The 23,224-nt window shown below is 44.7% G+C and overlaps 1 protein-coding gene and 1 long non-coding RNA gene across 2 annotated transcripts in view; one reads left to right on the forward strand and one right to left on the reverse strand.

The window, feature by feature from the left end:
• LOC109531526 (uncharacterized) overlaps positions 1–23,224 on the reverse strand; it is a 77,252-nt gene that overhangs the window by 12,728 nt on the left and 41,300 nt on the right. The window lies entirely within an intron of this gene.
• On the forward strand, positions 3,076–18,727 carry LOC109531517 (neurexophilin-1). Its single transcript, XM_019895842.1, has 2 exons — positions 3,076–3,508; positions 17,263–18,727. The coding sequence occupies exons 1-2, from the start codon at positions 3,464–3,466 to the stop codon at positions 18,034–18,036; spliced, it is 819 nt and encodes a 272-aa protein (XP_019751401.1). The 5' UTR covers positions 3,076–3,463; the 3' UTR covers positions 18,037–18,727.

Raw genomic sequence — 23,224 nt, forward strand, 5'->3', positions numbered from 1 at the left:
TGTGGCGCTCGCTCCCCGTCCGCCACATCTTGCCTGGCCTGCAGCTTCGCCAAATGATTTTCTTGCGAGTGAGTGGAAAGCCAAGGTTCGTTCCCGGGAGGCTGCGTAAAGTGAGTTAAGGCCCGGCAATTATGTGCCAAAGTGAAAATGGGTGGCGTGAACCTCTGAGGCATTTTAGGATGCCTTTTATTAGGCTCGCTTTCGCCGACAATCGCGGGCCGGGGAGCTCCATCTCCCTTTATGGGGCTCAATGTTTTCCTCTCTCAAATAGCTCCCCCATTCCCCGGCTTGGAATTATTCCCACACACGTTTAGCCTCCGGAAGGATCCCCCCAGGGAGACAAAGAAGGGGAAAATGGAGATGATTGGCATCTCGCGCCCGCGTCGTAATGACTGGATATCAGGGAGACAATTTTCAAGCCGCTTACGTCAAATGTGAGACTTCGCTTGCACTAAACTATAAAGGGGTTCAATATGACAGCACAATACTTCCGCTTTTACTTTTCGCCAAGTTTGTCCAACCTAACCCAGTGGTTCATTGTCTTTGAGTGATGGATTGATCAGTTGATTGATTGATGTGATAATAAATGGCAGGTTGAGAACTAAAAGTTGTACTTTTGCATGACGGCACTCCTGGATGGCACCGCGACAAGACATTCTGGAATTAGGGCGAAGCAAGCCATCAGGGACCGACCGCCAAGATTTCCTGGGTCATGATGACGACTGGAAATTAAGCACATTTAGATCCCCCACGGCTGTGCTCCTGGATTCTGTGCGCTGACCTGGGTCCAGCATGAGAGAGTTGACCCGACGGACCTGCGACATCCCAGTACCGAGCCCAAGCGTGCCTCAGGGTTGCGCGTTCGCCCGACTTGTTGTCAAGCCAGTTTTAGCTCCGGCTCTGCCACTGTTACGATCAATCCCCTAAATTGTTTTTCCAGCAAAAGTTATACCAGATCGTGATTGTTCTTGGAATTTAATTTCCTGCCAGACTATTTTGCAGGGTCCTCTCTTGTTACAAGTCATTCCTTGAACTAAAACGGTTCCAACCAGTTGTGTTAAAAAAAAAAACATACGATTCCTGGATCTCCCCAAATTGTCCAGCTCCAGGAACTTTTTGTTCTAGGCATTCCAGTTCTGTCCACCTAAAATATACCAACAAGATGGATTCACAAATGCAGCCCTGAACTCAATTTAGACAACCGACAACAAAGTTCGAGGATCGATTCCTAGTTGGTACTCACAGTTCCTGGAACGAAGCGTTCCCAAACCAATTGCACTCGTATCTCAAGTCAGAATTCCTCCAGTTCTGGGGTAAATTGACAATATTTTGGGGGGTTTGTAGACACCCTGAATGGCACAGACTTCCGTTTTGGCCGCAGCTCACAAACGGCCCCCCTCTCGCCTTCGATCTCCCGAGGTGGCGTCTCTCGGTGTTTGCTAGGCTGAGCCAATTAACCCGTGTCCTAGCCTCAGTTAACCCTGCGCTGCTGCGTTTGGTCGGGTGCGAAAAGGTTATTCTGAAGGGGGGGGGGGGGGGGGGACAACACACCTCCCCGACACCCTTCCTCTCGGGCAGTACAAGACAAAACAAAAGACAGTCCGCGGTTGTAATTAAGGCGGAATTGAGCCGCAGACACCGGCTAACCTGCCGTTAATGAACCGCGCCATTAGGTTGCCGTCTTTCTCCATCACAGACCTGTTGGGAGGAAATACGACCCTCTCTGGGAGAGCTTACCATCTCCGGAAAGAACCCGACACGTGCAGTATTCCACCATATGTCAAAGATCTTCATTTCAGTTGAAATTAAAGTGACTACAACGGTACAGTTTTCAAGGTACAAGAAGTGATACGTGGCGAATACGCCACAGCATGTAGTGCACATTTTCTCCGCACGATTATTAACGCGTTTGTTTTTCCAGTCAAGTTTTTAGACCGTACTTTCTCTTCATCCATTTTGCGATCCGGCTTATACTCACAAGGGTCGCGGAGGGGATGCTGGAGCCTATCCCAGCCGTCTTCGGGCAGTAGGCGGGGGGCACCCTGAACGGGTTGCCAGCCAATCGCAGGGCGCACAGAGACGAACAACCAAAAGCGCTCACAAGTTTCTCTTCAAACATCACCAAATGTTACGACATTGGATGTATTTCCTTTAACTTGATGGCAACGCCAATGTGTCAGTCAGAGTAGTCACGTTTTCTGACTAGAAGACATTACTATAAACTGCCACTAGGTTGCAGCAGTGAGTAAGAATTGACTGACTTGTTCGATGTCTTTTGCTCAGTACACCGGTCGTTTCTTTCTTTCTTTTCCTGGACATTCCAAATTTTTGTATTGGCACTGAACAGTGTATGAATGATTTTCCCTCTTCTCTCATCTTCAAAATGATTTGCTTCAGAGCAAATGCAGTTTTCACAGGTGAAACCCAAAGCCAAAAAAAAAACCAAAAAAAAACAAGCACCATCTAATGTTTAAGCAATCAATTTGAAAGTCAACACCTGAGCCATCAAAGTGTGTGTGTGTGTGTGTGTGTGTGGGGGGGGGGGGCTTCAAACAAAAGTTGCTCTGTCCTGACTCGTTTACCACCTCTCGATGTAAACTCCGTGAAATAAAAACTGGAATTCTGAATCTTTTTCTCACATTCATCGATTGATCTGAAAACCCAAATGCCTCCGATATTCAACAAAAACTAAATAATTGAACTTGATGTTCCGATACTTTTAGAGGGGACCAAAAACTTTTTCCTCCCTTTACTTTCAACACTTTTGTCCACACTTCTTCCCATTTCCTGTTCGTGTCCCAATATTTCTGCCCAAATGCCTCCATCGTCTCGGGTGTCGCAGGTGTCGGGCACGTTTGACAACACGGGGAGGAGTGTGTTACATTCCTAATGAACGTGAGAACGTGGGTGACCGAGACTGAGACAGACAAAAACAGATCATGGGAGAGAGACAGAAGGGGAAAAAAAAGCGGCGGTCTTAGGACCAGAGTGGCGGGAAAGCAGCGAGAAAGTGAGACAGAGGAAGTGGGAGGGAGAGAGAGAGAGAGAGAGAGGTGTTAAAACGAGTGTCGGCTCCTCTCAAGCTCAGCACACGGCTCAGTCGGAGTCGGAGGCTGCGTGTCAACCCATCGTCATTCGCAGCCTTCCCAGGGATGCACACGACTCCGGAATCTCTTGCCATGGATGATAACGGCACGGAATTCCTCAGTCACAGGTAACTGGACTTTTGACAGCCAGAAAGACTAAAAGAAAGGCTGCGAGAGCGAGTCCCAACGAAAACCGGACATGACGGGACGGCGCGCCGGCCGGGACGGAACCCGCGTCGAAGGCTCGTGAAGAAGAACGAGTCGACGGGCAGGAGGAGGAAGCGGGAGTTGATTTTCTTTTTTTTTTTTAAATTTGATTGATTTGTCAAAAAATAATTAGGAGGGAAGAGTTGTGGCTTTTCAAGCGTGGCGGAACAATGCGCGGTTTCATCCTGCTGCTCCTCAACGGAACCGCTTGTTTGGTAAGGAAGACAAAGTCACACTCGTGGGGGGTGGGGGGGGGGAATTTAATGGGGTCCTAATGATGCACACAAAGACGCGCCTGCTTGAAATTGACTAAAAAGTTCTGTGTGGATCAATCACAATCACCACGAGGGCAGAATACATGCCAAAGACTTCAAGAACTGTCTGTTTGCAAAAATCACTGCACACAAGTAGACATATTTGCACCTTGACCACATCCAAATATCGATTCTATCCTGAAATTAGTTCCTAACACCACGTCGCAATAAACAAATGATCTGAAACAGCTAACACGGTGGGTTAGTGGCTAGTACGTTTGCCTCACAGCGGAGAGTTTCTGGGTTTTGACTTTTCATGCTTGCATGATTTTTCTGCGGGTACTACGACTTCATGCCGCATTAAAAAAAAAAAAAACATGCCTATTGGGTGAACTGGAGATGGCAAGTACGTCTGTCACGCAGTCAAAAGGATCCCAGTTTCGAATCTGGGCACATTTCGGTAAGGACTTTGAATGTTCTGGTGTTTTTCGCTGGTTTCCTGCTACATTTTGTTTGTAGGTATGATCGTGAGCGTGAAAGGTCATTTGTCGATTATGCACGCCGGCTCCCCACCGCCACCTCCCAAGTCAGCTGTGACAGGCTGCAGGTCAGCTGCCACGCTTATGAAAACAAGAACAATTTTTTTTTTCAAATGAATGGACGGATCATGTTAAAAAACAAAACAATTAAACTAACAAAATAACTTTAAGCTATGGTGAGCATGTCTGCCTCACATTTCTGAAGTCCGGCGGCTCAAATGCAACCTTGCTTAGTTGAATCTTGCGTGTCCTGAGTTTTCCCAGGGCACCCAAGCTTTCCTCTCACATTACAAAAATAAGCACGTTTGGGCCGCTGGCTCGCAGGTGAACACCATTGCAAAGTCACAGCTCTAGCAGCCAATCAGAAATTCATTCATTCATTCATTTTCCGAACCGCTTGATCCTCACTAGGGTCGCGGGGGGAGCTGGAGCCTATCCCAGCCGTCTCCGGGCAGTCGGCGGGGGACACCCTGAATTGGTTGCCAGCCAATCGCAGGGCACCAATCAGAAATGCGAGATCCATTCCAGAGATTGGTCCGCAATCAGTCTAGACAAGCCACAAGCGATTATTCATCATTCGATGATTCCATCAAATAAATATCACATCACTGGATCACATTTTATTTTGTATTCAAATTTTCCCAAGTAAAAGTGGATGCTTGCAAAAGCCGTCAGCTTTCATGAAGCACGACAGAAATCCGAACGGAATTACTGCAGAGAGGCTGAAATCGGAGGATTTGGACAAATTTAATTTAAGCAACGGCTCAAAACGAATTGATTAGTTGGCAATTAGTTTCAAAAGTCATGAAGGACAGGCAGGAAAACAGATGGACGGGATGTGAAAAAGTGTGGGTTCTTGTTTGAAGCTGACGATGAAAAAAAAAACAAATTGTACAACAAAATTGACATTAAGAAAATAAGTTTGAAGACTATAAAAAAGAAATGACTCAAAACGGACTGATAAAGTCAAGAAACGTAACAGGATGCCACACAAAGAAGTGTGTGACTCTGCTCGTTTTTGCCACATCGTCTCCTTTTAGTCACACTCTGCATTACTTATGAATGAGGTTCAATGTGACCCTATCCGACCTTTTTTTTTTTCCTGGCACTTCTTGCATGAATACATCAACCTAAACGCACGGCGAATTGAATTGACTTCAAATTCATATTCAAAAGGGCACTCGGGGTGCTCGTGTTTACCTGCGATCGCACTTCTGATCTGAAGCAACATAGGACTGAATTGATGCTGTGCCACTTGATGCCACCAGAGGGCGCCAATGACTCTCATCAGCTTCCAACACAGGACAACTTGGGAGTTGATTATTCCACTTCCATGTTTTATGGCGAGTCACCCGTACGCCACAACGCCCACACGCTATGGCCAACACTCAGATTCTTCATTATTTAGCATCGCCCATCTGTTTGGAAGGCTAAATTGAATTTAGGTAGCCAGCAGACAAAGTCTAGGGAATAAGTTCACCTTTGAAGGACTCTCAGAAAATGGTTTCCAAATCTAGAATAGTCGCTTCAAATCAAAATGACAAATTTTCTGTGTGTTTTCAGGCTTAAATGTGGCTGGATCTATTTATGATAGAGATGCCAACATCACTTGAAGTTGGGGTGCTGAATTTGAAAAACATCATAGCCTGATTTTTTTTTTTTTTTTTTTTGATATTTGGAGCATTGCACTTTGCCGACATGCTTTGGCCCAAACTCAAATGCCTCACAATCCAAGTGTCGCCCATCCGTTTAATGCACTGACTTCAAATTTGGAGCATTGCACTTTGCCGACATGCTTTGGCCCAAACTCAAATGCCTCACAATCCAAGTGTCGCCCATCCGTTTAATGCACTGACTTCAAATTTGTCAGATACCTGACAAACTCTCGAGGATGACTTTGTCTTTCAAGGTTCCTCGGATGGCCAAAATGAACTTTAATTTCTTGGGACTTTTTGTTGGTCCACTCATCATAGACATGCCCACCAAATTTTATCTTGCTATGTGAAAGTCAAACTTAGCCACCAAAAAGGCCAATTTCCTCTGCCTTTTCGGGCAAGACTTTTTTTTTGTAGGTCTACTGTACTCATGATGAACAAGCCTACCAACTTGATTGCTGCTACGTGGAATATATGTGGGGGTTGAGCTGCTACACCATTTTTAGGCACATTTGAAATTGTGTCTGTGTGATACAATAGGAAAGATGTCACAAATGATTTTCAACCCCCCCTTACTTCTCTTAAATCGGGCGCACCCGCTCGTGCTTGCACACACACACACACACACACACACACACACGCACACGCACACACACACACACACACACACACACACACACACATAAAAAGCAATAAATAAATAAATAAAGTTTGCCTTTAATGAGAAATCAGCTCTTTAGTCACACGAGGGAAGTTGAAAACATCCTCCTCCTCTTCTTGCTCGGAAGCCCGCGGGCTCAACTGCCTCATTACGGAAAACCAAGGGGAAAGGGGAGGGGGGGAAGGAAGACTCAGAAGAAGGAGGGGTGTGAATATTCAGGTATTAAAAAAAAAAAAAAAAAAAAAAAAAGGCAGACGACACCCAAACACATTCACGTGATAATAAGATTATCACTCATTATTTGTGGCCCTTTTTTCCATGCATGCAAGAGGGGGGAAAAAAAAGAACACATCAGCAGGGGATCATGAGCAATTCATTAGCTCCATGACATTGATGAATTATGGAGCAATTAATGAATTGAGTCAGTTAAGGAAAAAAAAAGTGTAATTAAAAAGCGGATGATTTAAAATTCAATCTTTTCTGTCGCAATGGTGTGCAATTCTCCCGAGAGAGAGAAAAGGGAAACCGTGACTCGCTCGGGACCTTCTGCAAATGGTCGCAAAATACACACTCAGCAGACACTTTATTAGGTACACCTGCACTGAGATTCAATTGAAGAATTCGTCCCCGCAACAACAACAACACTGATGCCAGGGACATTGCGCTGGTACAAGTGGACAATATCACGATTTCAGAAAATCGACTTCTTATTTAGCCACAAGAGAGGATCTAAAACGACAAACATCCAAAATATCGACACAGCTTCAAGTAATGCCACTTAACATCATAAAAATATACTGTTGCGCAGAAAACCTCTTCTGTCCACGTTTGGTCAATTTTATATTTTCTTGTCACAAGTGGATTTTATCTGTATTTTATTAATTTTTTTTACAAATACCATTGGCAAAGCAGTGACAAGTTTGAAACCGATATTGTCGTGTATGCTAAATATTCAGCTATGTGGCCAATGGATTACGTATACACACGCAGTTCCTACCCAGTTTCAATGTGTCTCTTGAAATCCTCTTTGAAAAAGGAGTTGTCCTTCATCAAGGATGTTACTTAACCAAAGTGTATTCAATGTTGAAAGATTTCAATCAGCAAAAGTTTGTTCAGAAGGAAGCTCATGGAGAGAGAGTGTATTTATTTTTATATTTCTACTTTCCATCCTTAATTAAAGCTGCTGGTTTTGAGCTCAGTGGGGGTAAACAGAACAGTTTGTACCAGAACCAAAAAGGCAATTTAATGTGCTTGTTTGACTCTATCGCAAATTGCAGCCAGAGTTATTTTTAATGAAGCCATAATTTAAAACAAATAAATCCTGACTTTGAGGAACTAGCGGAATTAAAATGAATAAATCAATCAATAAATAAATACATGAAACAACCAAGATGGCCAATCAGCATTCAATAATATTCCCAGAAACTCTGTGTGAATAAATTTAATATATTTTAGGTCTCTACTGCAAATCAGGCAGCAAACTCAATCTTACAAGGCTCATATAAAAAAAAAAAGGAAGAAAAAAAAACATTTATGATCTACAAATGTCAATAGCATTTGCTGCTACAGTAGACAAGTGGTGGTGTTCCACAAGGCTGTATACCATGTCCACCAGATTTTGCATTATACTCTGCGGAAATGTCACAATTACTTTCCGCTACAGTAGAAAACGAGTGGCAATCCACAAGGCAGTGCTACTCAGTCCACACATTTTTACAGTATACGTCAGTTATTCCCAACCAGAGTGCTCGGAGAGCTTGATGCGTGAACTATATATCCATATCTATTCTTTCTGCACATACGTTACGACCCAGAGCGGCCGCTGTCATGTGGACCACGGAAGACGGCTCAAATGGTCTTTTCAAAATAATTGTTGTCGCCGCTCCATATATCCTCAATTCCGCCCACAGGAATCCCAGAGCACCTCTTAAAAGTCATCCATCCAACTGAGCGCCGCCGCTTTAATTGGCAAGGTTTGCTTTGAGGCAGGCCTGATCAACTCGAAAAGATGAGGAGGTCGGTCTTTGGCCGTTAAATGGTGCTGACAGCAGTCTCACTTTCTGTCCAAACACGAGGAGGGCAGTAAGAGGTCGTGTGTGCACAACTTCCACATCGAAGGTCTGCTGTGGATTTTTATGACATCCTCGAGGAGAGAGCGGTTTTAATTACGACTCCCTGGTGGAAGTTACACCCACTTGCGTTCCCCTTGAGGCTACGAGGCGATGCACTGTGGTTCACGCTTCACGCTCTAAATACAACAATTCTAAAACACCTGCACTCCCCAGAAAAAAAAAGGCCCAAAAATCAGTTTCATAGATCTACACAAAATTGAGTGGGCATGTCTATTAATTAAAGGAAGCACAAAAAAAGCCACAAGGATCCATGTTCAGGAACATGAAGTCGATTTTGGGCGACAGCAACAATGTTGTCTGTGATTGGTTGGCGGCTGGGGTAGGCTCCAAACCTTGTGAGGATAAGCGCATTTGAAAATGGATGGATGGATGGATGGATGGCAACAATGTTGGGCAAATTCCTCAGTAGAGAGCCAGGTGACAAGAAGAAAAAAAAAATAGCTCGACGATATCAGGCTTTCTGAATGAAATGAAACTGGGCGGCATTTTATTTTGAGACAAATTCCATGGCTTGTACATTGACAAAGTCCGACTCAGGAATTCCACAATTGGAATCAGGTTTCCGAGCCAAGCTATGATGTCAACACAATATGGAGCCGAGCGTGTGGAACTGAACTCAACAGGCCAACCGGGTGTAAATGTGACTTTCAAAAGCTACTCTGCTTATGTGGTGACACCTCAGCTTGCGGAAGGCCGAGGGGGTGCAAGCAGTCGGCTGGCGCCTGATCTACTCTGTGCGATTTGGTCAGCATCAAGTCGGTGCTTGTGCATGAATCAGACAGTTTTAGCCGGCGGGCAGGACGTCTCCATTAGCAGCAGTTGTGTTCACCTGCTGCATGACTCAATGGGATTCAAAAGGAAGACGTGGACACTAAGTGCACTGAGGGTGACGAAAGTGGGATAATATGCATGTATCGCCTGATATGTTATCAATTTCCTATCGATATTTTCAGTTGCAAGAAAAAATAAGATTCATGTCAATTGGCTAAGTGCTTGTGTGATCGTGCTATGAGACATACAGAGTTACTATTCTGCTATAGTATGGTTCACTTCTGTTTTTGGGCTTCCGTCTCAGCATTTTGTGAAGCGCACACGCACACAATTTACTCTGCCAGTGGACAAAAATCTCTCAGATGAGTTTGTCTCAAAATTGCAAAACAAAGGAATGAAGAAAACAAGACTACAATTTTCTTTTTTTCCAATGCTACAGAAACTGAGTTGGGAAAATACGTTGAATTTTACAAGTCAGCCGGCAGACGTAGTGTCGTTGAAAACCGCTTCCCATCAGGGGACAGACCCCGCTGTCGTCCCTTCCCGATCTCCGACGACTGATCGATATCGTATCAACCGTGATAGCCAATTCAGAAGCGGTCGCCCTGCCGAGCATGCAAAACGACTCGGTCTTCGGGGACCGCACAATGGCGGAACACAGCGGGTGAAGAGTTGAAAATGACAAGGTGTGTTAACCCCCAACCCCCCGAGTAAGGAGAAATGAATGATTCATCAGGAGTCAAATGTTTCGACTGAAAGTACCTTTTTCTCCTGCACACAATGCAGAGGAATAATTAGTTCGAAGGGCAAAAGCCGTTTTCAGACTTTTAATCGTGCAACATGGGAGAGCTCCCATGGCGAGCTTATTAGACGCGCGGGAGAAAAGCGAATAAAGCGGCCAGGCCGACACTTAAGACATCTGAGCTGCGCCGCTCTTTAATTAAAAATTGATGTCGTATTAGAGATGAAGATTTGAGCGCGACGGCGACGACAAGCGAGCACTTATTCAGCTCCCCGGGACCGGGGGACCGGGACCAGCTTTTCAGCTCTCACCAGGCACACTGTCAGCCTCCATCACTTCATTTGCTCCTTTGATGGACATGTGAAGCGACATACAGACTGGAAATCATTAACTCAACGACTGCTCAGCCAACTCAGCGACTGAATAGCGATCGCATGATCCTCAAGATAGTTTCAGCATACTTGAAGTGCTATTAGCCTTTTTTTTTTTTTTTTTTAATGATGTGTTGCACTGAGCCGATTGGTTCTTTAAATTATTTCATTGTAATTATTTGTTATTTTTACAAGTTCCACCCCGTGTGTGTTTGGCACCTTAGTCTTAGTGTCCCGCGCGTTATTCTTGCCAGTCGCGCACACAAACATTTCCTATTCAACGTTCGGGTTGGGCAGTTTTTATAATCCGGGAAAAACCGGAATGACGGTTCTGGTTCTACTCGACCCAATACCCAACCCTAGTTCTGCAATGGTGAAATTTACATTGTTTCAACAACAACATTGGTTTCAAAACTTGTCCAGTGACCGCACTGCCAGCCACGATTCCGCAAACAGCGGCAGGCTCGCGTCTGGAAGGTCCCTCTCATGACAGCCCCATGAGCTTGTCCATCTTATTGGGGACAGACCGAACGACAGACGCAAAGACGGGTTTGACATGATCTCCTTCTTGCTCTGTCGCAGCCCATCACCCGTCTTCAGATCACTGTCGGGTCACGGTAGCTACGGTTGTGTTAGCATGTAGCGCTAGCAGCCGATTTCAACTAAAACAGGAGCCATGGCTCCGAGCCAGTACGAACTGGAGCATCCGTGTCCATGTTTAGACAGTAGAAGAGACACACTGAGGTTCAGAAATACAGTACACACCAACGAGGTGAAAAAAGATGAAAAAAGCCCAAAGTGGGCTTGAACAGCTGAAACGAACTTCCACCCTGTATGAAACTAAACTGCACGACAGTTATGGTTAATTGCCAAATAATGTGATAATTACGGAGCATGTTTGACTGGTTGACACTCTGGCTTGTCAGCCATCACCTGCTTGAGCAGAAATGATGGCTCAGATCCCACTTAAACGTTTCCTCTCCCTCCCGTGCTATTTTATGCCGAGCGTGACCCCGCAAGCCGCGGGAAGTGGCGTTAAAGCGATGTCGCTGTCACAGTAACAGGCTGGTAATCGCCAGCCGGAGCTGGGGGAGGGCCGGGGGAGATTGCGCTCCCCGCAGAGAGTATAGGGGCCCGGCGGCCGCCGATCACTCAGGCTGAATGACTCGCAATTACCGCCAGCAACGGACACGTCGCCGCCTGCCTCGCTGTCTTTCGCGGGAAGCCTCAAGCGCATGTGACAAATGGCAAAACCGTAGCACACAGACACAAACAACAATGTGTTTTCGCGTAGTCGAGGGAGTGTTAGTCAACCTGAAATGAGCCAAGGCACATTTGAAATATCACACTTTTGTGTTTCAAAGCAGGGCGGTGTCCTATCTCCTGTGAAAATTGGGATTTACTTGTGGAAAATGGTCTTTTGACAGTGACTCTCCAATTCAGTGAGTGGTAAATGTACTGTTTGTTACCGTTATTTTCAGGTGAGCCAAGCGTGATGAGCTGTTTTCATTCATACGACAGAATTTTTCACTGCCAACTAAACAGGCCCAGTTTTATTCGAAGTAAATCTGTGGGTAAAGTGCGACGAGGTCCTTCTGTATTTTGTTTGGTGGAGAGTTGTGTAATATGTAATAAACCAACATGTACGTAACACTGGTCTAGGTGACCACCAAAGCACAGCACATTCAAACACACCAGTTAAAAAACAAACAAACAAAAAAAAAAAAACAAGTTGGTGCAGTACCCAGACTGACCTGTGGGTGGCAACAATGTGCCACAGGGCTTCCACACCACCAAAAATTGGAATAAAGGAGAAGTAGATAGGCTAGCTAGCTAACGAAGAAAAGCCTCTTGGATGTCATCGGAGTTAATGTTCATGCCACACGACTTTTGTTTTTTTTTTAAATTTAATCGGAAATGTTAAAAAAAATAATACAAATCAGACAGGTTGATGAGTATTGTTTGGGTGGTGTTAAGAGGTCTGCTCTCCACTATTTGCATTCCTACGTGAAGCAATCCGTCCCATCCCGTTTTGCTTACAGTGCACAAGTGAAAGTTAGAAAGCGTGCTGCTGATGGTTAAATCTTAACACCTCATATACTCCCCCTGCCACGCTTAAATGCAAAGTGGCGACAAAGTTGTAGCCGTGTGCATTCTTTACGGAAGGATGTAAAAGCATAAAAGTAATGCCCGTTGTAATATTCAACAATAAAAAAAATAGGTGTCGGGCCACAGCGGCGACCCTTTTTTTAAGATGATTCAGCATTCCGCTGGGATGGAAACTCTTCAAACACATGCAAATGAAAGACAAAAGCACGGGAGGCGAATTAAACTCTACTTAGAGGAAAAATACGGCTGTCCTCATACAAAGCCCATTATTCTGCTTCTTCCTTGGAGACTCCACGAGGAATGATGACACTGTATTCCAGAAATCGAGGAAGTCTAAAAATGTCGGCACAGTCCCTTTTAAAAATGCGACAAAAAACAGCTCGGAGCAAAATGATGTTCAGAAGAAAAATGATACACTGGTATGCTGCGAGAAATTTGAATATGGATGGAAAACTTAATTTGTGTCAGTAGTGTGAGAATGGAATATTTCATGACTATTTTTTACAAAAATGACGATCATTGGTTACAGATAACGAAAACCCATCTTTCACGAAATTGGGAGTGATGCATGAGAATCAATCGAAGCAATTTCTATGACAGACATCAAGTCAAACTGATATAAATATTCACTTTTAAAAGATGTGATGCTGTAAAACATTGGTTAACTCTCAAACAAGATTACATTTGTCGTCTTCACGCACAAAAACAAGCTAATTGCAACCAATGTTTTTGTTTTGGCTTCCCCGAGTGGGATATTTCAGACCTCTCACTCGGAAACGGACTTCCGAATGCCGCGACTTCAGTGGAAATCAATGCCGAACGGGCTTCCACAGCACTCTGACGGCAAGCTGTGAATGCTGAACATGAAAGGAAAACAGATTTACGTGCATTTTTTTTTAACACAGTGAAATTTGTGCACGCAGATGCTGCATTGCCTTTAAATGATATTATGCCTTGCAACATAAAAGATTACACTTGTTACTTTCACACGCATAAGGAGCTATTCTCAACCATACTTTTTTTTTTGTCCACGTTGGAATTTGATCACCGGAGTAGGATATTTTACGCCTCGCACGACAAAAAAAAATAATAATAATAATAAACAGGGCCTTTCTAAGACAAGGAATTACATTTTTTTTTACCACAGTCTGGTTATGACTTCAGGTCAGAGCCATTTGATTGACAGGTATTAAGAGGACAGGCCATGCCTCCCGGAAATTGAGATTACAGAAGAATAAAGGGGGGAGGAAAAAAAAGTAGAAATCCTCTCATCTGTGACCAAAGAGCAAAACGGCGGGAATTCCTCGCTGTTGTTATGAGAGGAAATCCCGAGTTTTTTTTTTTTTCGGCAAGACAGAAAATCGATAGCAGCCCACCGTCCGCGGCGCGTCGGAACAAATCCGGCCGGCCGCCTCGGATTGGCGGAATAGAAATGAATCTGAGTTAATCATCCCTGAGGAAGCTGCTGCTTTCAAGATAGTAGATGGAAGCGGAGCACATACGGAGACGCATGCATAATGTATCGCGGCATCATATCCACACACGCACTTTATATTTGCATCGCTTATCATTTAGGTGAGGACTCACAAAACGTGTCCCTTAGGACGCCATCATCGCGGCCGGTGGCGCATTACATGCAAACTACCTGCTAATCCCGGGGTGGGCAAAATATGGCCAGCGGGCTAGATATGGCCCACACATCCGCAGTGCATCGTAATGGGACTTGTTATTCAGTGATGGATGAAGTTGTTGTGAGCACACAATTCTTGCCGACGCATTTATGGACATATTTTGGCAATGAAACGTGTTTCTCACCGCTGATACGACTTGATTAGAACGAGCTGCGATTGGGGCTGTGCCAAGTCATTAGCTTTCAGCTAACGTTGGCCTCGCGAAGGCTACGTACTGTAGCTGTGCGAAATAAACATGTAATTCTCTTTGTTTTATGTTGAGTTTGACAGGAGCCTCCAGCTATGAGTGGCAATAAACACCCCGAAGCCTCTTTTTTTCTGAAGAATATTGACTAATGTCATCTGCCAAATTGCTGCTTGTTGTGAACTGACTTGAGTCACTTGCTATCAGACAGTGTTTGTATCTCAAGTAGAATTCAATTTTTTAAAACTTTTTCCACAGGTCTACAGAATTACGTTTTTCTAAAAATGGCCCATCTGTCTGTTTGAATTGCTCGCCCCCCCGCCCCGCCCTCCCCCCACTCTTTTACCACACGTTCCTGTTTGTATTTGCATCACTTAACATTTTAGTGAGAAAATGCGCAACCCGCTCCCAGAGGACGGCGTCATCACAGCAGCTTTCGACGCAAATGACCCGCTAATATGGATCATTACGGTGGAATAATCCACCATTACTCTGCTGGGGCGTTCACACTCGGCTTAAAAAGCCACCGCTGAGCGCAGCGTCGATGTCTCATCTCTCGGCCGCCACTTTTCCTCTTTTAATTAAAAGACTGCATGTGCTAATTGGATATGAAGGCTTTTTCCCTTTGTACCCCCCTTGCCCGTTTTCCAACACTTTGATGCTCCAAACCCAAATATTTTGAGGCGATAAATGGCTTCCCCTGCGCATCGTATGAAACTGCGAGTTTGTTCTTTTCGGATTTTAGTTCAAGGAAGAAAGGATGATCTTCGAGTGACCTTTTCTAGCTTGCCCATTCCCAGTTACAAAGTGTTAGGGGTTTTTCCGTTGTTAAATTCACACATACAGATGGGATTTTATGGTTGCTAAAAGAACAAAACCAGGAAGCAGATTTTAAGGAAGCGGGATTAAGTTTAATTGATGTGTTTTTGTTTTGGTTTTTTTAATGTTACACCGATCCAGAATACACACCATGATTCCAACTATTGTTCACTGCAAGCTACTTTTTCCTACACGTCGTTTTGGATCAGGGAGGGGCAACTGGCAGCTTCAAGTGGCCCCTTTGCTGGAGAATGAAGATTTGAATTATTTTTATACATCTTATTTTTTGTGGAAAAAAATTGCACAAAGTGAGTTCTTGCACTTAGACTGGCGGTTTGCTGTTCAGCAGTTTGGTGACGTCCTTGAATTGAAATTTTTATGCATGAGAGCGCTTAGCGATATTAAGTGAGCATTCTAATTCTGGTTGTTGTGGTACAACCAAAAAAAAAAAAAAAATGGCCCCACTGTATTGGGAGTTTTAACATAGTCTGATTTCGTCTCATCAAACTTCCATTCAGACAAATTGAAACCAGGCAACAAAACTGAGCTAACAGGCTAACTCGTAAATAGCTCGGGCAACCAAGAGCTTCACCGTATACGTGATAGGTCATCAACACTGCAAACGGGCATATGCTAAAGACTGCAACATACGAGAGGTGGAAGAAAAAAAAAACCCTGAAAGATCAATTTTATGAGCATTTTACTGCGCTGCCTCGGATGAAGATTTGTAAATGTGCCTGCGGACGGGGCTCATCGACGTGTGAGAAACACCTTTGGAGAACGTTTCTTAATAGCACAGCTTTATTGTTTAACAGGATTATAGCCCACCCTGGCGTATATATCGACCCAACCGCCAAAGACCGCGAGGCTAACGGACCTTGAATTTCGGATTTTTTTTTTTTTTTTTTGGTCTCTGAATCAATTGCAGGATCCCTCAGGGCATCGCCGGCATTCCATTGCAAGAGTGTTCTGGGAATAACTCACGCCAGAGATTGTTTTTTTTTCCCCCTCTTGCAGCCGATCTAAACAATAGAATGCAATACCCGCGAAGTTTGTACCATTTATACACGTTATACAGTATCACATTGATCAAATGTCACCGATACCTCCACGGGAGGTGAGAACGGTAAATTAAATATTGATTAAATCTGTAATTTATTTTCGTGCCGCATTCCTTAGCCCATTGCTAATAACCGGAGGTAAGTGACATCGTCACGCTTTGGGTAAAAGGGGGTGTTTGCCCGAGTGGTGTGCAGGCAAACGAGGTAGGTGGACCCAAGTGCAAGGAAGCAGGCAAGGAAGGCAGGACTACAGGGGAATATCATAAGACACGGGCAAATAAAAAGTAATGGGGCAGAGCCGGCGCAGCTCATAACCGTATAACGCAACGTGCCGACCAATTGAAATACAAAGTGACAAAAAAACACGAGGAACAAACTCACCGCCACGGGCGACAGCTGACACGACACAAGGACACGTGACATTGGGAACTGAATACAAACAGACTGACGAGACAACGTAAGGAACACCTGGACATGACAAGTGGCTGAAGGTGATACAAGAAGCAAGGCCGACGAGACAAAGTGAAGTCAAATTAAATTGACAATACAAAAATGCAGCCTCAAGTTTACAAGTTACTTTTACTGTGGGAGAAATCAAACTCGTCAAAATGCTACAAAATTTGAAATAAATCAATTCAAGGCATACGCCAGCTCATACAATCTTCCTGAGCCACCCAAAATATCCGTTTCACGAGGTGGCCTCTGCACTCAGCATCGAAGCTGGCTACCCATCGGGGTTGCAAACGGTACCAAAAAAAAAAAAAAAGTTTCTCAAACAAAACAAAGGGCACACTATGTTGAAAATTCACATTTTCAAATGTAAACAGGCACGTTCAAGCAAACTCAAATCGAGCTTTACACAAGTCAAGCAGGTCCTAAATTCGCTAGCGTGAGTCGGACTCAAGTCACGTTTTGCGACTTAAGTCGGCCGACTTTGCTCTAACCAGGTTTCTCCGTCCATTGTCCCTGCTTGGTTCCAGGTGGCCCTGAGTCAGGAGGACGACTCCTCGAGCGCCAAGAGCACCTCGGGAGACTCCTCCAAGACGGTGGGCCTCCTGAGCAGCCAGGCGACCCTCTCGCCACTGAGCCGCTGGATGCTCCATGGCAGAGGGCGGGCCGCCAACGCCACCTCGCTCGAACTGCCCTACCGCACGCCGGCTGCCTTCTCCAAGCAGGAGTTTTCCAAGCAGGAGTTCTGGGAGATGCTGGGCAGTGACCTGCTCAAACAAGACACCTCGGGCTCCCGGGTCAAGCGGCGGCCCATCGTCAAGACGGGCAAGTTCAAAAAGATGTTCGGCTGGGGGGATTTCTACTCCAACATCAAGACGGTGCGGCTGAATCTGCTCATCACCGGCAAGATTGTGGACCACGGCAACGGCACCTTCAGCGTCTACTTCCGCCACAACTCCACGGGCCAGGGCAACATCTCAGTGAGCTTGGTGCCGCCTGTCAAAGCGGTGGAGTTCGACCTGGAGCGCCAGAGTGTGGTCTACCCCAAGGACTCCAAGATCTTCAACTGCCGCGTGGACTATGAGAAGGTGGACCGCAGCAAGCGCACCTCGCTGTGCAACTATGACCCGTCCAAGACCTGCTTCCAGGAGCAGATCCAGAGCCACGTATCCTGGATTTGCTCAAAGCCTTTCAAAGTCATCTGCATCTACATTTCGTTTTACAGCACGGACTATCGCCTGGTTCAGAAAGTCTGCCCGGACTACAACTACCACAACGAGATGCCCTATTTGCCCTCAGGGTAGGGGACTTGTGTAGGAAGCGGGGGGTTCACGGGTTGTTTTTCGATGCCACTGTGTAGCCTGACTGGAGTAATATATGCAAAACTCAAACAATATACATATGCACATCACGTGGCAGTCGGGTAGGGGCATTCCCAAAATGGTAGAGAACGTCAGCGTCAACACACAAGTTCTTACCTCAACCCTCGTCAGCCTCCATTCAGTCGGGTCACCGTCCTTCAAAAACATTGCGCCGTCCACCGCATGAAGAGTTTGGCTTTACAACAAGCCCCTATCACATAAAGGAGCTTCTGCAAAATTGGCGTAGCACAGTAGATCCGGGATTTATCAGCCTGTGCCTTTCTCAAAGAAGCGGGACATTGGATGCTCCAAGAAGTCGAAACGTATCATCCCGGCCCCGGATTTTTCTGCTATCTCCTTTCACACAACCGCTGTCCTGCCTCTGACATGAGAGTTCCCTCGAACCCCAGCCCTCATTGCTCCCGAACCTTTCACACTGAATATCTATGAAATCGTGTCAAAAAGACAAAAAGTCGTGTGCCAACAGAACAATTTGAGCATTTAGTTCCCTCCGGTTGAATGTATCGTGCAAAAATACGCTTTCTGGAAGCATTTTCGAGAGGAAACCGACCCGTTCTGGTCACTCCCGGTGTTAAACGCGCGGTAATATCTTGAAAGGCGACTTGCCGCCGGCTCCCCACCAAGCGCTTACTGTTGCATTAATATACTTTTTTTTTTAATTAATTTATTTCATTCAATAATTTGTTGAACATTTTAATAAGATGAAAATGTTCATTTGATTAAATATTGGTTCACTAATTCAAACTGAATTATTAATACACAAATATTTAAAATGTGTCATTCATTTCATTTCATTTGACATGGACATTATTTATTGATTGATTGATTTTTACCTCATCTACAAATGATACGGCCCACCTGTCCCCTGTATTCTTTTCTGGGCAGGCCAACAGAACGCTAGCTGGCTATTTTGGGCCATTTTATAGCACGTATATGTTCCGAAAACAAACCAAATCATTTGGTGAAAATGTGGCGACAGACACAGGAAACCCACCGCAAACAGCTTTTCTAATTAAAGAAGGATGTCACGGAGAACGTGGCTCGATCTTTTGTTGCCGTCAGGATTTGTGATTTCATGCCTAGATAACTTTGACTGTTCCCAGTGAGATTGCTCTCTCCCGACAAACACACTCGCTCGCAAACGCTTCACTCCCGTTATCGGCCAGAAAATGAAAATATTATCATAATAATTGCGTATAATTTAATCTCCCTTCGAACTAATTAAGCTTTCACCGACGGGGCCCGGACATATTCCTCGATGGCTGGCGGGACATTTCCGCCGGGGATGTTTTGGGTCCAAGTTCAGCTGTGAGTTAAATGCTCTCATTAAGATAAATGGCCGGCGGCTGACGTGTGTCATAAACAATGGCAGAGGGCAACGCACAACGGAGCAATGAGTTAGGATGGACTTTCGGCTACTTTCGATTTACCGTCTGCTAACCATTTGGGTTTTAATTTGAACATGAAAGGAAAAAAAAAAAATCGTCTTCAAGGTGAGGAATTATCTGATTGGCTGCATTCAATAACCATGACCAAAATAATGAACTTACAGGGAAAATATATCAAATGTAATCCAATTACCAGAAAAATCGCACCCTGACTCGACGTGTTACTGCTTGCTTTGTGTTTATTAGTCCAACTTTGTTGACAATTACGCCTCTGTTTGCTTTGTGGTGTTGAAGCAGAATCAGCAGGAAAAGAAAAAAAAATAAAAAAAAGACATCGGGGCAAAGTATGCCGCATTGGCCGAGAGAGAACCTAATAAATTATGGTGTATATCTGCTGACTGGAGCTTTTTTTTTTCCCTTGGAAAAAAAATAAATACAAAAAAAAAAAAAAAAGACGATTGTCCTTTGCGGAGGCTTGCTCCCTTAAAATGCATTGCTGGCATTGCAATCTCAGACATACCATCTGTATACCCCAGCGATAAAAAATGTGTTTTGCCTGGAATTAACTCTTATTCATTCATTAAGAATGTAATATAAAATAGACTTTTGAATGAATGTTAACAGAGGGTTCCGTGTTAGGGAGGGTAGGGGCCATTTAGAGGAAAGGAAATCGCTGCGTGCAGTTCGGGGTGAAGATCCGGGTAAGTGAGTTCGGAGTTAGGGTGAGCGGTGTAAGGGTCAAGATTAGGGAGAGTTAGTGTTAGGGAGGATGAAGGGTTAGGGGTCATGGTTTGGAAGAATTTAGAATTAAGGAAAAGTTCGGATTAAAGAGGTTTGGAGTAAAGAATATGGACGTTTAGGAAATTGGTGAGATGGGGAGTTTGGGTTGGGATTAGCCAGATTTAGGGTTAGAGACTAGGGAGGGTGAGGGGATAGAGAACTAGAGCCTCGTGGCACCACGTGGAGCCCCCTTTGCGGAAAGCGACACTTCTGCTGAGCTAAAGATAGTCCCCATCAAAGCCTCAGCCAAAGCCTCGTGCACATGCACAATTTTCGCCTTCTTCCCCCAACCAGACGTCGGCATGTTCCTCAAACCAAGAATAACCAAATTTTTCCATTAGTGTAACAGATGCATTGAGTGTAAATCGATTAGTCATTCTGAGAGAGTGAAACGTTCCAGCCCAGCCGCCCGCGATCACTGCAGCCGATCCGGCTAATCCCCCGGTGAGCTTAGCGCTAAGAGCTCATCCTTTTCCACCTTTTCTGCTATCTATCCCATCATGAAAGCGCTCCCGTCTTGTCCTGTGTTCAAAGTATCTTCAGTAAAACTGGATTGTGAGGATGTGGTACGTATGCCTCTGTAACCTGGAAATTCGACCCTCGACCCGGAAACCCCCCCCCCCCCCCCCCCTCCCCGCCAACAAAGCTGACATCACACCCGCCCACACACACTGGAGAAATGCCGGGTAGTAAACGCATCTTGAATGGGGCTCTGGAGCTACCTGCTCAGATTAGCAGCAATAGGCACCCGCCAGACCTCCAGTGGTGAGACTAAGAGACATCAGTGGCGACCGCCACACTTGGCAGATCGACTTGCCTTCGAGACTGCAACACCTCGACAAAGGGACAGCAACAGAAAATTTATAAACACACACACACGTATGAGTATATAAATATAGATATATATATATATATAAATAAATGAAAAGACTCAGATTTGAATAAAGTGGTATTTAAATGTGGGCTCTTTGTTTTGTTTGTCAAGTGGATGATCAAGTATAATGTGCAGATGAAATGGCATTTACTGTGCTTTTTTTTTTTTAATTTTATTTTTTTTAAACATTCACATTAAAGTGCTGAAAAACTCAAGTCACCGATGGTGTAAGTGGTTCATTCGCTTGACTTCCACGCAGTGTAGTTGCCACTCAGTGACAGCGTGAATGGTCTCATTAAGATAAGATCAGATAAGAAAACCTTTATTTGACTCACAATGGAGAAATTACCAATTTACAGCAGCAATTAGCTTTCCTATTTCCTCCCTTTCATGTTACATCACCCCCAAAGAGTGAAAAAGGCTCAATACCAGATCGTACTTTGAGCCTCACTCCGCCTCTCGCAGGAAAACATGAAGGGACTGGATGTGGGTATGTTGTTAGCAAGCAGTGAACACTTCAAATGAAGAGGAGAGAGAGAGAACACTCTCTCCTAATTACCCCACCACCCCCCCCCTTTCCTTTTCTTGTTGCATCCCCCATAAAGGGCGAAAAAAAAACTGCATACCAGAATGTGTATGAAAACAGAAAGGCAGTTGTTTGATATAACAAGCAGAACTTGGGGCCTGTCACACGCGTTTTTATTGTTATCCTGACTTCGATATTATGGTGAATTCGAAATCTTCCAGTGCCGGTGTCACAAAAGATAAATGTCAAACTATTAAATATGAGTTTTACCCTTTTAATGTGCGCCAGACGATCAACCAGCCTGCCTGCAAGAAAACATTCTGCTGTTTTTGCTTTGTTCAGCGTGCGAGAAGACGTGACAGTTCTGTCACCGGTTCCGCAGCTTGTGCAAACAACTAATAAACATTATTACGATTATGAAACATTTGGAAAACATGCAGGAAATCAACCCTTGAGGGGAAAAAAAAACAAAGTTCTGATTTTTATGTAAGTAGAAAGACAGTTGCATAATGTAAAGCACAGGTGTCAAAGTCAAGGCCCGGGGGCCAGATCTGGCCCGCCACACCATTTTACGTGGCCCGCGAAACCAAATCAAGCAAGTTCCATGATGCTTGCTAAAGGCTGAACCAAAATTTCAAATTGTCATATGTAATCCACAATGACAGTCATTATTCTTGATTTCTAATTTTAAAACTAGTTATTCATCCCACTCCTCCCCGGTGCTGGTAACCACTTGAAGGTCACTTTTTCACCGTTTCAAGCTCCCGGCACACCATCTCTCACTTCCCCCAGTACGCCACGACTGGTTATTTTCTCAAGTGACTGTGCTCCAATTCGCCATTGCTCAAACCGAACTGCTCTTTCCCCGCAGTGAGAGCCGGCTAGAAAGCCTTCGACTTGGCCGTGCTCCTCTCCAATTAGATGGCGGCTCTGCATCTTTTTTTTTTGCTCCCCTTTCATCATGAAGTTATCCCCAGACGGGCCTGCTGTTCACAAACAAGGGGATGCGAGGCTGTGGGGTGGGGGGGGGGGGGCAGATAGATTGGGACCGCCGCTGCCAGCCACGCCTTAATCGATCTTGTTTAAAGCCGAGCTGAACTCCTGTCTGGGATTTAATTAAGAAGTAAATTGAATTCAATGTCAGTTAGGCCATAAAGCGACGGGGGGTGGGAGTGGAGGGCTTGGATTGACAAAAAAAACAAAACATGGGAGAGAGAAAAGGGAACCTCATTAGGAATCGTATTCACTATACATAGGAGCTTTTTCTCTTTTGGTGTTATTTTGCCAGTGTCCATTTATATGTATTTTTTATGAACAAAAACACAAAAAGATGACTATTTCATGTATTAATCATTTCATTTCAAGGGTAGAATTGGATGATCTGTTTACCTAAGGATGTGGGGAGATCATAACCTCAATGTGACAGCCCTAAATAGGAGCCTTGAGGGATACCATACACAAGCTTATGTTTAGCTGTAGAATGACTCAAATCAATATGACAAACGTTACATGTGTCGCATCGCTCGACTTCAGTCCCGTATT

The sequence above is a fragment of the Hippocampus comes genome, unplaced genomic scaffold, assembly GCF_001891065.2.
Source record: "Hippocampus comes isolate QL1 unplaced genomic scaffold, H_comes_QL1_v1.1 scaffold10, whole genome shotgun sequence".
Taxonomy (NCBI): domain Eukaryota; kingdom Metazoa; phylum Chordata; class Actinopteri; order Syngnathiformes; family Syngnathidae; genus Hippocampus; species Hippocampus comes.